General features: G+C 48.0%; 1 protein-coding gene across 1 annotated transcript; it reads right to left on the reverse strand.

The window, feature by feature from the left end:
* Window positions 1-4,230: 4,230 nt before the first annotated feature.
* Window positions 4,231-15,898, reverse strand: LOC107115586 (zinc finger protein 345-like; the record flags this gene model as incomplete). The annotated part of the gene is made up of 5 exons (XM_015417328.1): window positions 15,791-15,898; window positions 13,828-14,082; window positions 13,241-13,361; window positions 4,399-6,212; window positions 4,231-4,314 (listed from the first exon to the last, which is right to left on the reverse strand). Coding segments are annotated over exons 1-5 (2,382 nt in total), but the record flags the coding sequence as incomplete, so codon positions are not given.
* Between the last annotated feature and the right edge of the window lie 1,939 nt (window positions 15,899-17,837).

Genomic DNA, 17,837 nt, shown 5'->3' on the forward strand with positions numbered 1-17,837 from the left:
TGCAGATTGAAATGTTCCCCTACTGATTTCTGAGTATCGTGATTTCAAATGTCAGATTTGCACATCCATTCTTTTCTGTAGGCAGCGACCTATTTGTCCAAGATAAATAGCAGAAAGGCATTGTGTTGATTCATTATGGGACGTACTACTTTGGAAAATGAATGAATTAATGAGCCAGAGACAATACTGCTGAAGTTATTAGATCCTGTGAGCATGTTGCCTGAGTGTATATGGGGAAACAGTTGGCATCTTGTAAGAGATGTAACAGTTTTTGAAATCTTGAAGCAATGGAAAAAATATTTTTCCTAGATGGTCTTTTGTTGTTGTTGTTGCTGTAACAGCATAAAGTATCATTTATCACATATATAGCATATTAAGTTGTACTCCTTTGGCATATTTTGAGAAAATAAAAGCATAAATACCCTGTTTTCTACAAGCAAAAAGGAGCTGCTGACTACACTGCACCCTGTGCTAACACAGTTGCCTTATACTGAATCAGTCGATTGAAGTCAGTATTGCCTACACAATGGCAGTGCCTCTCCAAGGTCTCAGGCAGGGGTGTTTCACATCACCTACCACCTGAGCTCTTCAACAGTGGAATCAGCTGCCTAGGGAGGTGGTGAGCTCCCCCTCAGTAGCAGTCTTTAAGCAGCCTCTGGAGAAACACTTGTCAGGGATGCTCTAGGCTGATCCTGATTCACTCAATGAAATTGCTGAGCGGTCGGGTTAGAACAGATAAAACTTTTTAAAATATTCCTAAAACTTCTTAGACATGTAAGAATACTGCAAGTTCATATCTCTTTTGCTCAAGATTAGGTCTGTGCTAAGCCTTCGCTCCCAAGCCATGCATTTGCTGTTCTTATATTGCTCAAGCTTTCTTTTTAGAAAATCGAAATCTGGCCCATTTATTTTTACTTCTACAGCAGTGAAATATTTGTGTAGATTTGCACTGCTGAATAAAGTATGCTAAATAGTTCAGCAGATGCATTTAATTCCATTACATATTGATCTAAACGCTGAGACATTGGTGTAAATAAGCAATATTTTACAAGTAAAATTAGATAATATAATGATGGGTGTTAAGACCTCAAATTCTGTGGAAAATTATAGTTATGATTATGCTTTAGATACAACTGCATGGGAACACAACTGCATCCACACCCAGCTCTTCTGCACCAGGCACCTTTGCCACCTTGCAGCTGGTCTGCCACCTTTGTCTTGTCTAGAAGCTGGATTTGGCCACAGCACACAAAGTTGTTAGATGGGGGGTGTAGCGTGGGGGTGGGGGGGTAGAGACAGGGGCCAATGAGCAGCCTGGGCACCCAAGCATGATGGGCTCAGAGGCAATGGCTGGAAGAACACTCCATAAACAAGGAGGCATCCAAAGACACACCCAGACTCCTAACGGAGTGTGCTGGTATTAGCAACACCCTGCCCCAACCCCGAACCCTGAAGCCCTCCCAACCAGCCTCTGTCTTTCCTGGATTCAGTCTCCGCCTGCTCTTAACTATCCTGCCATGTCCTCCAAACCCTCAGCCAGATGTTGTGGGGTGATATCTGGATGGCTGTCCAAGAGCAGATACAGCGGGTGTCATCCGCATATTGGTGACACCCAAGCCTGAAACTTCCAGCCAGGTGGGCGAGGGGATGCATGCAGATGTTAAACAGCATCAGGGACAGGACTGCCTCCTGAGGAACCCCACATAACAGTGGGTACCTAGAGGATGTCTCTCCCCCCAGTGCTACCCTCTGTCCCTGACTGCGGAGAAATGAGGAAAGCCATTGCAAGGCTACCCCATGGATCCCCACGTTGGCGAGGTGGTGGGTCAAAAGATCCGTGTCAAACCGTGTCAAACACTGCCATAAGGTCAAGTAACAACAGCAATGCTGACCCACCTCAATCCAGCTACCTACGGAGATAAGCTGTTAGGGCGACCAACACTGTCTCCATCCCATGGCCTGGGCAAAAGCCAGACTGGAATGAATCCAATGTCGATGTGTCATCACTAGCCATGAGGGATACGGGTCTAGGAGGTATGTGGTTAGCCGCACAGCTCCCAGGATCCTGTCAACATCAGCAGGGGAGAGCAAGTTGAAGGTGTCTAAAACTGAATCAAAACCAAGGGCCCTCCAGTTCACTTACTATATCAATATTGGTGGGCAGGTCACAGCAGAGCGACGAGACTTTATTTGCAAAAAAGCCCACAAAAGCCTCACAGCTAATGGTCGAATTCCTACTTTTGGGGGTCGCCCTAGAGAGGGACGTCAATTGGCAAACTACCAAAATAATTGTGCCGGGCGTGAGCTTGCGGATGTGATGGAGAACGAGTAGAATTCCTTCTTTCCAGCCTTCATTGCCACCTCATGGGACCTCATAAACATCCTAAAGGATGCTCTTGTAGCTTTGTTGAGAACACGCTGACAAACTTGCTAAAGTTGTCTGAGTTCCCGCTTCATCCCCCTGAGTTCTTTTGTACACGAGGGGGACATCCAACCATGGGAACAGAGAGGATTGGGGGGGGGGGACGACCTCATCAGGTTCAGAGAGACGGACACTCCAGTCCTCTACCAGCTCATCTAATGAAGCACCGGAGGCATTGGATCCCGCAGAACATTCTGGAAACCAATTGGCTCCTCTGCAGGCTAGCATAAATCCACTTGCTACCTAGACAAGTGGGAGCCAAAACACCCAGACGGGCCTTCAGGACCAGGTGGTCTGACCATGGCACCTCCTCCTATGAGGTCAGATCCACCTTCGTCCCCATGCTAAAGATCAAATCCAGGGTGTGGCCTGCCTGATGCATGGGGGCCTGATACAAGTTGGGACAGCCTGAGTGCTGCCATGGAAGACACTAGATCCGAAGCCTGATTAGTGGAGTGGTTCCATCTGCATGGATGCTGAAGTCCCCAAGAATCAATAATCTTGGGAAATCAAAAGCCCACAGAGCAGTGTTCCCTCTAAGCTGGGTTATTGTGAGATAGCTCACAGTTTTTTAGCCACTGGCTCACATATTTTTGTCTTAGCTCAGGAAGGATGGCAATAGCCAAATTGCTTGCTCACAACTTTAATGCTAGTAACTCACAAAGTAGAATCTTTGCTCACAAGACTCCACAGCTTGGACGGACTGTTGCCCTTGAGCCACCATTTTGACTGCATCTCTTCCTGCACTCTGAGCACTCAAAATGGCTTCTCCTCTGTATGGGGTCTTTGATGCTGTTGAAGAGTGCCACTCTGACTTGAAAACAAAATTGAAAACAGATCAGCCAGTATCATAATGCCCCTGTATAAATCAATGGTGCACCCTCATTTGGAATACTGTATACGGTTCTGGCCACCACACCTCAAAAAGGATATTATAGCATTGGAAAAAGTGCAGAAAAGGGCAACCAGAATGATAAAAGGGTTGGAACACTTTCCCTATGAAGAAAGATTAAAGTGCTTAGGGCTCTTTAGCTTGGAGAAACGACGGCTGACATGATCGAGGTTTATAAGATTATGCATGGGACAGAGCAGGTAGATAAAGAAGTACTTTTCTCTCTTTCTCACAATACAAGAACTCGTGGGCACTCAATAAAATTGCTGAGTAGTTGGGTTAAAACAGACAAAAGGAAGTATTTCTTCACCCAAAGAGTGATTAACACATGGAATTCACTGCCAAAGGAGGTGGTGGCAGCTACAAGCATGGATGGCTTCAAGAGGGAATCAGATAAACATATGGAGCAGAGATTCATCAGTGGCTATTAGCCACAAGATATAGATAGGAACTCTGGAGCAAGTGATGCACTGTATTTTTGGTGCTTGGGTGGGGGGGACAACAGTGGGAGGGCTTCTAGTGTCCTGGCCCCACTGGTGGACTTCCTGATGGCACCTGGTATTTTTGGCAGAGTGTTGAACTGGATGGGCCATTGGCCTGATCCAACATTGGCTTCTCTCATGTTCTTATGACTTAATCACTTCCCACACTCTAAGTATTCAGAAAAATTCACCTATGTGGGTTTGTTGATGGTGTTGAGGAGCACCACTCTGACTGAATCTCTTCCTACACTCTAAACATTCAAAGGGCTTCTCTCTGTGTGGGTTCGTTGATGCTTTAGAAGAGTGCCACTCAAACTGAATCTCTTCCCACACTCAGAACATTCAAAAGGCTTCACCCCTGTGTGGGTTCTTTGATGCTCTTGAAGAGTGGCACTCCGAGTGAACATTTTCCCACACTCTGAGCATTGAAAGGGCTTCTCCCCTGTGTGGGTTTGTTGATGCTGTTGAAGAGTGCCACTGTGACAAAATCTCTTCCCACACTCTGAGCATTCAAAGGGCTTCTCCCCTGTGGGGGTTCGTTGATACTGTTGAAGAGTCCCACTCTGTCTGAATCTCTTCCCACACTCTGAGCATTCAAAGGCCTTCTCCCCTGTGTGGGTTTGTTGATACTGTTGAAAAGTCCCACTGTGACTTAATCTCTTCCCACACTCTGAGCATTCAAAAGGCTTCTCCCCTGTGTGCGTTCGTTGATGATGTTGAAGAGTGCAACGCCAACTGAATCTCTTCCCACACTCTGAGCATTCAAAGGGATTCTCCCCTGTGTGGGTTCGTTGATGCTGCTGAAGAGTGCATCTCCACCTGAATCTCTTTCCACAGTCTGAGCATTCAAAAAGCTTCTCCCCTGTGTGGTTTTGTCGATGATGACGAAAAGTGCATCTCCAACTCTGATTGAATGTCCTCCCACACACTGAGCATTCAAAAGGCTTCTCCCCTGTGTGGATTCTTTGATGTTCTTTCAAATGGCCACTCTCACTGAATCTCTTCCCACAGTCTGAGCATTCAAAAGGTTTCTCCCCTGTGTGGGTTCTTAGATGTCTTCGAAGGATGCTACTGGAACTGAATCTCTTTGCACACTCTGAGCATTCAAAGGGCTTCTCCCCTGTGTGTGTTCGTTGATGCTGTTGAAGAGGGCCATTCCAACTGAATCTCTTCTCACAGTCTAAGCATTCAAAGGTCTTCTCCCCTGTGTGGGTTCGTCGATGATGTCGAAGAGCACGACTCCAACAGAATCGCTTCCCACACTCTGAGCATTCAAAGGGCTTCTCCCCTGTGTGGGTTCGCTGATGCTCTTGAAGAGTGTCTTTCCGACGAAACCTCTTCCCACACTCTGAGCATTTAAAGGGCTTCTCCCCTGTGTGGGTTCTTAGATGAATTTGAAGACCACCACTCTGACCGAATCTCTTCCCACACTCTGAGCATTCGAAGGGCTTAAAGGGCTTCTCCCCTGTGTGGGTTCTTAGATGAATTTGAAGACCACCACTCTGACCGAATCTCTTCCCACACTCTGAGCATTCAAAAGGCTTCTCCCCTGTGTGGATTCGTTGATGCTCTTTAAGATGGCCACTCCAACGGAATCTCTTCCCACACTCTGAACACTCAAAAGGCTTCTCCCCTGTGTGGGTTCTTTGATGTTGTTGAAGACTGCCACTCCGACTGAATCTCTTCCCACAGTCTGAGCATTCAAAAGGCTTCTCTCCTGAGTGGGTTCTCTGATGCCGTTGAAGACTGCGACTCCAACTGAATTTCTTCAGACTCTCTGCACATTGAAACGGTTTCATCCCTCTGTGGGTCTTTTGGTGCACAATGAGTTGTGATCTGTTTCTGAAGGACTTTCCACACTGAAAGCATTTATGTGCCTTCATTATAATGGGTTTTGGAAAGCGTACATTACACTTTCTTCCGTCAGAGAACACCATTCCAGTCTCTGAACAGATAAATCGCTTCTCTCCAGAGTGAAACCTTTGGTGCTGAACAAGGTCTGATTTCTCTGAGAAGTTCTTGTCACAATCTGAGCCCCAATAAGGTTTCTCGACTGAATGTGTTCCTTCATGTCGACAAAGCTCTGCTCTGTGAATCATGGTGTTTCCACTCTCCAAGCATTGATGAGTCTTCTTTTCAATGTGTATTTGTAAATGGACATCATATTGGGTTTGATCTGAGACATTCCTTCTGCACTCGAAGCCCTTGTTGGTTTCCTCTACCATGTGAATGACTTCTTGGAAATCCCCCCCTTGGCAAGGAATGGGTTTTCCCCTCTTCTTGACTACGTGGCTGCCTTTCTTCCTCTTAGATCTTCCTTGATTCCTGAAGTTTCCCCTCATGTTTCCATTCTGGATTTCATCGGAGGATAGAGCATGCAGTTCCTCATCCTCCTCGTTCCACTGATGATCCGCTGCTGGAATAAAGAGAGAGATCCTTTTAGAACCACACAAGGAGATCTAATCTGCACCTGAATTTCCATCCACACTCCAAATCTTTCAGTGGCCTCAGTACATTAAGTTTCCTGCATCAGAGATACTTGTTTGGGACTATATATAGGTTCCCCACCTGTTTGACTTCTTAGATGTGAAGTATGAAGAAATGCACCTTGGGATGGAGGTTTGAAAAGAACAAGACCTTCATTCTGAGTTTTAAAGTTTTTTCTCTCTGGGCAGAGAGCGGGCAAGAGACAATGGGATAGTCAAGTTCTCACCTCCCACCTCTAAGCAGGGAACACAGATCTGGAGGAATAACGGTTAGAAAGGATTCAGGTAGAAACTCCAGGAGACTTCAGGGAAAGCCTTTTTGACCCAGCCTGACCTAATCATTGAGTAGGGGGAAAGAGATGATAAGAAGGACCCTTCCGCCTCATGAAGTAAAGACTGTTCCCACTGAAGCTCTTTCCACACTACAAGCAATTATACAGTTTATCTCCTAAAGGAATTGGCGTCTGTGAACTCGGACTGATGGTCTTTGCAAAGGCCACACTTTCATTTCCCTTTTTCCCTGGAGTGGATTTTCTGGTCAGCACACAGGCCTTTTTCCCCTTCTTTTTTCGATTGACCTTTATTCTTGGGCTGGGAATCCATAGATTCCTCCTTGGCAAGGAATGGGCTTATCACTCTTCTTCCCTTCGTGGCTTTCCTCCTGCCTCTGCGGTCCATCTAAATCTTCAAATTTTCTTTCAGCATCTTTATTCTTGGCATTTTCTAAAGAGAATCCCTGGAATCCCCCTGGTACATCCCCTACATCTGCTGCTGGAATTAAAAAAAGAGATTCCAGCAGCACCCAAGCAAGAAGCTAAACCAACAGTCAGGCCCTGTTCATGAATAGGTGTGTAATTCCTTGGTCAAATCTTCTTTCCACTGTTGGTCACACCTTATCCCCGCCAGGCCCTCCTGTAGGGCTGAGTTCATATTCTGCCTATCCCTCCCCCACCCCTCTCTGTATGTACTTCATGGGGGAAAGATTTGTTCCCCCGCTAGTCCCAGTTGACAACCTGTGCAGCTCTTTGTTTCTCTATTCTTGATGATTAAATACAAGAAGTTATCAAGATATCCAGTCCTGCAACTACACAGAGAGTGTCCTTCTAGATGTGATGAGAGCCAAGAGGGAGCTGGTTTTCAGCCTCCTCAAAGTACAAGTTTGTTATGGGGCAGTGAGAAGAAGAAGAAGAAGAGATTGGATTTATACCCCGCCCTTCACTTGGAGTCTCAGAGCAGCTTACAAACTCCTTTCCCTTCCCCTCCCCACAACAGACACCCTGTGAGGTAGGTAGGGCTGAGAGAAGTCTGGCACAAACTGCTCTTTTCAAAGGACAGCTGTGCCAGAGCTTGTGACTGACCCAAGGTCACATCAGCAGGTGCAAGTGGAGGAGTGGGGAATCAAACCCGGTTCTCCCAGATTAGAGTCCGCACACTTAACCACTGCACCAAACTGGCTCTCAGGAGAAGCCAGGAGCTGAAGAAGACAACCCTACAATTGAACAAGGGACCCCCCATGGTATTTGAAAAGGTGCCATTTCTTAGGGAGGCATGTAATGTCCAGTGAGAAAGGCAACCCTGCAGTCTAGGGCCACCTATACTCAGAGCCACTTTCCTGCTATCTCTGAGACATCCTCTGGGCCTTGGCTGGGCCTGTCTATTGTCTAATGCGCAGCCCTGTCTGAATCATCCTGGCATTTCTGCCTTTCCTTGAAGCTCAGAGTCAGCCTGTCTCTCTGGAAACAAGTGTATCTTATGTCCAGCAAGAGATAGTCAGACGACTGGCTTACCAGGCTTCAAGGTCATTTTGTGGTTATAAAATGTCACAGTAGAGAAAAGCCCTCTGGAAATCTGCCCTAGAGGAACACGCAGTGCCGAAAAGTCCAGATACGACCCCAGAAGAGTCTGTCCTGTTCCATCCTCCCCAAACTTTGCAACACACGGCTAATATGCAGATATGCACGGGGTGAGCATGACCACATTGATGGAAAGGAAGTGTGGGGGAGTCAGTCTGGGCACAGGGGGAGACAGTGCTGGCCGGTCTTGGAGAAACCTGGGCATGGGGGCATGCTGACTGGACAGGTGTACCTGGCTTTCTTTCTCTGTGTGTGTGTGTCTGTCTGTTTTTCTGCGGTAATACGGAGAACAAGAAAAACTGTGAAAAAGTGACGCTTAATATATATCTTTAAAGACTCATGGGGAAATGAACAAAAATAGTATACATAATCATAGAAAAATATATTGACGGTGATCTCCGGAATGTCTTGGCCATTTTGAAGGAAGATCTTCTTCTGAAGAAAGATGTAGGACAAAAACTGTCTCTCATTAATTCGTATCCTCTGGTGACGTCTCACAATTAGCAAGGAAGATTTTCAATGTTCATAACAGATGAAATGTATAGTAGAACCTGCCATAGGCTAAGATGATTGTAATTACTTCCTTCGAAACGGCAAGACATTCCGGAGATCACCGTCAATATATTTTTCTATGATTATGTATACTATTTTTGTTCATTTTTCCATGACTCTTTAAAGATACAAATTAAGCGTCACTTTTTCACAGTTTTTCTTGTTCTTCGTATTATCTTATTACTGTGCCAATCAATTGTTATTACATCTGTATTTCTGCGGTAGACACTTTCCTGCCTCAAGGGGGTGAAAGGGACTTAGCCTTTGGGAAGGAGTTGGTTTCTAGCCTCTTTGGGAGACCGGGGGTGGCTACAGGGCTTTCCCTATTGGGTTGTACCTCTACCAACTGTGCTTCAATGGAGAACTTGCCTCTGTGTTTACTGGATTGACAGTAGTGCAGAATTCCACCCCCTTGGGGTAAGGACCGTTCCCCTGCGCCACAACAGAGGGTGCTGTGTGGTTTGGCTGAAGCTGGTTCCCCTTGGGTTGCAGTGTTAGCTGGTGGGACTGTCTGCTGCAGGCCACCCCTGCAAGGTAGAACAGCTCCAAAGACAGCACTCAGATCCATCTCCTCCTAAGGAATGAAGGCATCCAAGAGCAGTAGGAAAGGGTTGCTGTGCTTTTTGGCCTTGTCCAGCAGGGGTGTTCTTAGGTAACGCTCCCTCCCCTCAGAATATCCAGCATTTCAGGAGAGTGCAGGCCCTCAACAGCCACAGCTGAGCTCAGCCCCAGAAGGAGCTCCCAAATCTCCACATCCCAGGCCCAGAAGGCCTCCCTCCCTCCTAACCTAGTGGGCCTGATCATTCCACCAAACCAAGAGTTGCCCAGAAGGGAAGAGGAAAGGTCCCCCTGCTATCCCTGGCCCATTCCTAACCATGAAGGATACACACCAGCAGGCAGCTCATATGGGAAAGAAAGAGTCTCTTGAGATCTCCCTGAGAAACTCTCCAGCCATTCTTCAGACACAAGGCCTTCTTCGCTCTCCACCGTTGTCTCTCTTACATTCCTGGCTTCTTTGGCAGAGAGACAGAAAGTGATCATTCTTATACGAGGAAGAAAAGAAGCCCAAAGAAGAAGAAAAATTTGTCTGGAAGGATGGAACCGTGGTCAAAATCAAAGCCCCAAATCCCAACCAGAATAAAGGAGATGGATCCTTTCCTGATCGCAGTCAGAGCGGATGCCTGTAATCCCCTCTGGGGCAAGGGCATGTGGTAGAGGTTGGCCACTGAGACATCGGGATCTGGCCCCTTCCAAAGTCTTTCTGGGGGCCTCTCAGCCCCGCCTTGGCCACAGGCCAGGGCACCCTCTCTGGTCTGGGTGATAGCCACATCACTGGCCTCAGTTGCCCCTGGATCAGCTGGGGGGTTGGGTCCCTCTCTCAAGCCATGCTGAGCATTGCTTTCACTGCCACCCCAAGTCCTGGAGGCCTCCAGTGGGGGGCATGTAATTTGGCAGGCCTCAAAAACACATATTTTCAATATTTTGATTCATGCATCATCCCAGTTGCAGCAATTGGCACCTTTGGCACCTATGGAAGGTCCTTACCCAGAGAGGCCACATTCCCATAGTTCTCCAGCATCACATCCCTATAGAGAGTTCTTTGGCCTGGATCTAGCAGGGCCCACTCAGCCTCGGTGAAACACACGGCCACCTCCTCAAAGGAAAAGGGAGACTGAAAGAAAAAGCAGATCCCCTGGTCACCGATCATGCCAGGCAGAGACGACACTCTCGACGGTCGGGGGAATTCTGGGAAGGTGCAGGATGCAGAGCTTGTTATGTGTAGAGGGACTTGCGTTCAGAGCCTCTCTTGCTCGGACAGCTGGAGCAAAGGCGTCCCTGAGAAAGGAGCGGGGCTCGACTGTCCCCCAATTATCCCCCAAAGTACCTGGACAAGAGGAGGAGCAGACATTTGTGCTGCACTGGAAAGATGACGGCTTGACAGCATCTCTTCATGGCCTGCAAGAGAGAGAATGCTGGATGAATTTTAGCCTTGATTTTTTATTTTGTTAAATTTGTAATGATTCTTATTAAACTATTGGAGAGGTGGAAGAGAAGCATCAGGTACCCTTGTGAATAAAAAACTGGCTAATTAATAGGAAACAGACAGTGAGTATAAATGGGCAATTTTCTCAGTGGAGGGTGGTAAGCAGTGGGGTACCGCAGGGCTCAGTACTGGGTCCGATGCTTTTTAACTTATTCATTAATGATTTGCAGTTGGAAGTAAGCAGTGAAGTGGCTAAATTTGCGGATGACATGAAATTGTTCAGGGTGGTGAGAACCAGGGAGGACTGTAAGGCACTCCAAAGAGATCTGTCAAGGATGGGGGAGTGGGCATCAACGTGGCAAATGGGGTTCAGTGTGGCCAAGAGCAAAGGGATGCACATTTGGGCCAAAAATCCTAACTATAAATACACGTTGATGGGGTCCCAACTGGCAGAGACTAACCAAGAGAGAGATCTTGGAGTCGTAGTAGATAACTCACTAAAAATGTTGAGACAGTGTGCGACGGCAATAAAAAAGGCCAACGCTATGCTGGGGATTATTAGGAATGGAACTGAAAACAAATCAGCCAGTATCATAATGCCGCTATATAAATCAATGGTGCGACCTCATTTGGAATACTGTGTGCAATTCTGGTCACCACACCTTAAAAAGGATATTATAGCTTTGAAAAAAGTGCAGAAAAGCAACTAGAATGATAAAAGAGTTGGAACACTTTCCCTATGAGGAAAGGTTAAAGCCCTTGGGGCCCTTTAGCTTGGAGAAATGATGACTGAGGGGTGACATGATCGAGGTTTATAAGATTATGCATGGGATAGATCAGGTAGAGAAAGAAGTACTTTTCTCTCTTTCTCACAATACAAGAACTCGTGGGCACTGAATGAAATTGCTGAGCGGTCGGGTTAGAACAGATAAAAGGAAGTACTTCTTCACCCAAAGAGTGATTCACACATGGAATTCACTGCCACAGGAAGTCGTGGCGGCTACAAGCATGGATGGCTTCAAGAGGGAATTGGATAAACATATGGAGCAGAGGTCCATCAGTGGCTATTAGCCACAAGGTATAGATAGGGACTCTGGGGCAAGTGATGCACTGTATTTTTGGTGCTTGGGGGGCAACAGTGGGAGGGCTTCTAGTGTCCTGGCCCCACTGGTAGATCTCCTGATGGCACCTGGTATTTCTGGCCACTGTGTAACAGAGTGTTGGATGGACCATCGGCCTGATTCAACATTGGCTTCTCTCATGTTCTTACCCATGAGTCTTGGGGTGGGGGCGGTTACAAATGCCCCTGATACGTTCCAGATTTCTGTGAAACCTGAAATGTGCCCTGTGAACTCTGGAGCTCAAATGATTACAGCATCCCTCATGGATCAGACCCAAACCCCAGGCATGCCAGTTTCCTGCCAGATGGGCCCTTCCACCACCCATGCTCCCTTCAATCTGGACTGGAAGGGGGAAAAGAGGGGCCGGAAATCACATTGAATGACATGCTGTCAGAACATCCAGCCCCAAACTTGGATGTGATTTTAGTGCATCAGTTGATGTTCCGTACTACCAATGGGGTTCCAGGGCGTCTGCTGATACTCTGACTTCACATCCAGGTATCTGGCCGGACAAGCAATCAGGAAGACATCATGCCCACCCCATGCTCTGCCCTCAAAACTTATGGTAGGCCAGAGTCCTCTTTCTGATTCTGGCCTGCAAAAGGCCTTGGAAACCCCTTAAGCAGGGTCCAAGAAGCCTAATTATTGGCCTCTGGCAAAGAGATTTCAGAGGTATAATGTCCCAAAATATGTGTGCATGTGTGTGTGTAAAATGCCATCAAGTCACAACTGACTTATGGGGCTCCCAAACCTATACAAGGCAAGAGACGTTCAGGGGTAGTATGCCATTGCCTGCCTCTGCATAGCAACTCTGGTGGTCTCCCATCCAAGTACGGACCAGGGCTGGCCCCGCTTAGCTTCTGAGACCTGATGAGGTCGGGCTCTCCAGGGCCACCCAGCTCAGGGGAACATGGGAGGTTCCATTCATTCATTCACCAGGGCTAAGAGCTGCACCCACATTTGTCTTCCTTTCCTTTTTTAAAGCCACCTTGAGTCTCTTGAATGGAAGGAAATTCAGATACAACTATTTTAATTCATGTAAATAGGAATGCAACGGCCTTCCATGAATCTGTCTACTCCCCCTGCAGGTGAGTGGTCATCACTACATCCTGGGGCACTAAGTCCCAGAAGTCCCTTCTGCATAGTGAGCAGAAGTATTTCCTTTTTCTCCTGTCCCAAACCTTCCGCCCAACCACTTGACTAGATGCCAGTGTTCCCTCTAAGCTGAGTTGGTGTGAGCTAGCTCACAGTTTCTTAGCCTCCAGCTCACACATTTCTGTCTTAGCTCAGGAAAAATGGCTCCGGAGCAAAGTAATTTATGCAGTAGCCAAATCGCTCGCTCACAACTTTAATGCCAGTAGCTCATCAAGCAGGATTTTTGCACACAAGACTCCACAGCTTAGAGGGAACATTGCTAGACGCCCTGATTTTATCCAGACCGGAGGTACCTTTTCCACTTGACAGGGCATCTTGGGCAGGCTTCCGGGCCTGCGCCCTTTGACCTTCCTCTGATGGAGCTCCTCCTGCCTCAGAGAGCTTCACTTCCACCTTGACAGCTGGTCCCCACATCTGAAACAGCAGTAAGGGAGACGAGTGAGAGAAGAAATGGAAGAGGCTGAGGAGACGGACCCTGCCCCACTCCCAGACTCCTCATCCCTCCATCGACCAGCAGAGCTGGTTCAGCCACAGGGCCAAGAATGAGGGCTGGGGTTTCTTCCCAGCCTAGTGAATCCTCTAAAGGGAGAAATACCTGGCAGGGAAGCCTTACGACAAGGTCCTTGCTGGAAATGAGCGAAGGACACTCCCTCACCTGCTCTGCCTGCCTCTTCTCCTCGGCCTGACTCAGGAGGAAACCTTCGGCCAGGGCCACAGCCTGGGAACTGCTCTCCGGCTCGCATCCCCTCACCCAGCCCTGCATCTCCTGGGGCAGGATGGCCAGGAACTGCTCCAGGATCACCAGGTCCAGGATCTGCTTCTTGGTGCGCCTCTCGGGCTTCAGCCAGTGGCTGCAGAGTCCATGGAGCTGGCTGCAAACCTCTCGGGGTCCATCGGCCTCATCGTAGCGGAACTGCCGGAAATGTCGGTTGTGAACATCAGCCGTCACCGTGTCCTGAGAGAGGATCTCTGGCACAGCTCTCTCCCAGTATTCAACACCACTCCCGGCCTGGGTGGGATGGTGACTTTTCCTTGATCTCTTGCCGATTCCAGGTCCCTCTGGGTCCTCCTCTTCCATCCTCTTCCCCTTCTCTTGGGTCTTTCTGACTGTGGAAAAATACCCGTACTCACGTGGCTACAAAGAGGAAGAGGAAAGGAAAGCCAGAAAGAAACCAAAAGAGAATGGAGCTACATCACTATCCCTGGTCAAGAGACACTGAAGGGTGGGCCTGGTGCATCAGAAGGAGCCTCATTGTTGCAGTTTTTGGATCAGGATTTCTGTCATTGTGCTATATTATGTATCAAGCTTTGTTAGATTATGCCTGTTTGGTCTTTCAGGAAAGTAAACCCTCTCTGTTTGGCTCTTTAAAAGCCTTTGCAGGTGATATGATCTTGGCTTTAGATGACCAGGGAATCAGTCTGTCCTGGGGGCTACATCTCAATGTAAACTGGAACCCTGGATGAACGGGAGCGGGGGGGGCAGTGAACCCCCAGGGGAAAGGTCAGTTGGGGGGGGCTGGCTCAAATGCCTGGCGTGTCAAAGAGCCGACTGGCATGAAGGATTCCTCCCCTCCTGATCAGGCGCGGGACTCCTTTCTGGGCCTCCCTAAAGACCTTCCTGGCTGAGAATTTGATTTTATTTACAAAGTTCAGATCCCACCTCTCTGTCCCCACAAGGCAGCTAACTAATTAAAACATACCTCAGAAAATTACACTGTGAAATTATTCAAAGCCCCTGGGAGTAATTGAGACCTTGTGTTAAGCTTGAGAAGAGATGGATGGAACCTAACAACAGGGTCTCAGTCAATTACTCTCAGCTTACTACAATTAAGAAGGGTACATCTGCACCATATATTTATTTTCTTAACCATCCCCCCCCCAATCAAACCCAATCAAATGGTAATCATAAAAACCAAGCCTGTTATTCCTTGTTTGGTCCTGGAATCTGTTAAACATCTTCGGTATGCTAATGTGCTGCTCACCCTCTAGCTATATGGATGGACTGGTAACTTCCATTCCAGTGTATCTGAAGCAGTGTGCAAGCACACGAAAGGTTATACCTTGAATTTAAAAAATTTCGTTGGTCTGAAAGGTGCCGCTGACTCTGTTCTTCTGCTTCAGACGAACCCAGCAGCAGCTCCCCACCTGAATCTATACATGCGAGCCAACATTCATCTTTTCCAATATTTAAGAGCTTATTCTCCCCCCTTGGAGCTGCGGTGGTGGCTCAAGTGGTTAAGACGCTGAACTGCAGGCTGTGGAAGGTTGGTAGTTCAGCAGTTCGAGACCTGAGTTGCCACATGACGGAGTGAGCTCCCGTCTCTAGTTCCAGCTCCTGCCAACCTAGCAGTTCGAAAGCAAGAAATTGCAAGTAGATAAATAGGTACCACTTCGGTGGGAAGGTAACAGCGTTCCATGCGCCTTGGTGTTTAGTCATGCCGACCACATGACCACAGAAACGTCTTCGGACAGCGCTGGCTCTTCGGCTTTGAAACGGAGTTGAGCACTGCAACCCTAGAGTCGGACTCGTTTGGAGCAAGGGAACCTTTATCTTTTACCTCCCCACTCCTCCGTGTCTTACTTGTGAGTAAACCTTCCCAGAATCCGGCTGTAAGGCTCCCCCCGCCCGCTGTTACCTGTCTGAAGCCCCTCCGGTTCTCTTTGGCGATTCAGAAGCAAACCCCTCCAACACCCCCCCCAACCAGGAAATGAGGCGTTCCATTTTCCCGTCCCCCGTCCTTGCTTGGCCTTTCTAGCAAGCAGTTCCGTTGGTTTAACTCTTTCAGTGCTGCAAGCGAATGAAGAACGCTTTTCGTCCTTTCCCTGAGGAGCAGCGCCCAGACCTGCTCAGAGCGGACTTCAGCCAGGCTGCCGTCCCTCAATGGGGCTGCTCGGGAGTAACTCTGCATAGCAGGGCTACGCTCTTGGGGCATCCAGTGCTGTTCAGCCATCTCCGAAAATGGGATGATTGAACACACATCCCACTTAGGGATGTCGGCCTCCAAGTGGGACGTGAGGATCCCCTGGAATTACAGCTCATCTTCAGACTACAGAGATAAGTTCCCCTTTGTGGAGGCAGGATTTGGTAGTCTCCAGGCAGGAGGCTGGCAACCCCTGGTCTGAACCTCTCCTCCATCTGCAAAAGCAGAAGCTGTATATCAGACAATGAGCTTTGGGGTAGAACAAAGGCTGTTTCAAGGGGGGGCTGTGTGTTTATTCCCATTCTTTGTTGTGTGCTTCCTTGAAGACCAGCTAGGCTGGCTGGGATTCTGAAGGCTGAATCCAGAAGGGAAACGTGTAGCAGCTAAAGAATGTTACAGATATCTGGAAAAAAATATAGAATAGCAATGCTGAATGAGTTTTCTAACAGGAGAAAATCAGCTGAGGGGCATTGATATAGATACCTCAGAATGAGGGTGCCTATAGGAATCAATGGATTGGGTTATTAAACTTATGACTATAGAAAAGGTATTTAAGGTTCTAGTAAATCTTATTTCTCCTGCCAACCTAGCAGTTCGAAAGCAAGAAATTGCAAGTAGATAAATAGGGACCACTTCGGTGGGAAGGTAACAGCGTTCCGTGCGCCTTGGTGTTTAGTCATGCTGGCCACGGAAACGTCTTCGGACAGCGCTGGCTCTCCGGCTTTGAAACGGAGATGAGCACCGCAACCCTAGAGTCGGATTCGACTGGCTTTCGAGCAAGGGGACCTTTACCTTTAAATCTTATTTCAGGCCTTCCTGCCGTGATTGCTGGGGACTTTGTGCAAAAATAAAGCATTTCTTTCCTGATCACTCTGTACCACACCGGGGAGAAAAGGGATGCTTTTGGAAGATGGACTTTCTCCCCCACACTGAGGTATACCCATAGCAGAGGGAGTTTTCTAAATAGTGAATTGGAAGGAATCCACCAAAAGGGAATGGATTACAAAACCCCACAGATACTGGCCTGGACATCATATTCAGCTGTTTCTCAGGCTCCCGAGTTTTCAAGCACAGCTTCCTACAACAGCAATATAGCTTAGACTTTTGAGCTTCTTCCCCCTTTATTTTAAAAAAATTAGGCCTTGTGGGCCTCACTAGGTATAGTTACCATACTCCAGGTGGGTCCTGGAGATCTCCAGGAATTACAATTGACCCCCAGACTACAGAGATTCGTCTGGCACATGCAGAAAATGACAGCTTTGGAGGGTGGACTCTATGATATCACATCCCTGCATAGGCTCTTGTGTTCCCCAAGCTTCATTCCCCAAATCTCTGGAATTTTCCAGCCTGCTGTCCATGGCCTTCCCATCAGGACTCTCACTGCCACATTCTGGATCAGCTGAAGTTTCTGGGTCAGGCATGAAGCCATAAGGATATTGGGATTATAGCGTTGCCTGCGGTAGGAAAGTACTCAAAGACCGACACCACATCCTGACTTCCAAAGGCTTCTCCCAGCATAACAGCTGATCTACACTCTCCATCACCTACACACAATTAAGAATCTCAAATCTAGGCTTCTCTCAAGGTGAAGCAAAAGAGTCCAACAAGGGCCAGATAACGTGGGGGTGAGGTGTGGCTGTTCGCCCCGGAGCAAAGTAACGTGCGGCAGCCCGATCACGTCCCATGGAGGTCCCGTGGGTATGTCAGACGCCCGCCCTTGCCCCGCGTTTTCCGGAAACTAGTACATCGTATGTGGTAGTTTTTTACTCTGCATCTTCGGCGAGAAGCCATGGGCTAGCCACGGGTGCATTACGCTTCCCAGATGTTGCGGTGTGATCCTGCCCAGAAAATCCACCTATCATCCGTATCTTTAGCGCGGCAAATGCTCCGTGTGAACAGGGCCAAGGTAGGACAGAGGGATAGGTGTATGTATCCACGATCTCTCCCATTCATGTGTAAAGTAGGGAAA

The sequence above is a fragment of the Gekko japonicus genome, unplaced genomic scaffold (assembly GCF_001447785.1).
Source record: "Gekko japonicus isolate JY-2015 unplaced genomic scaffold, Gekko_japonicus_V1.1 scaffold2083, whole genome shotgun sequence".
In the NCBI taxonomy this organism is placed as follows: domain Eukaryota; kingdom Metazoa; phylum Chordata; class Lepidosauria; order Squamata; family Gekkonidae; genus Gekko; species Gekko japonicus.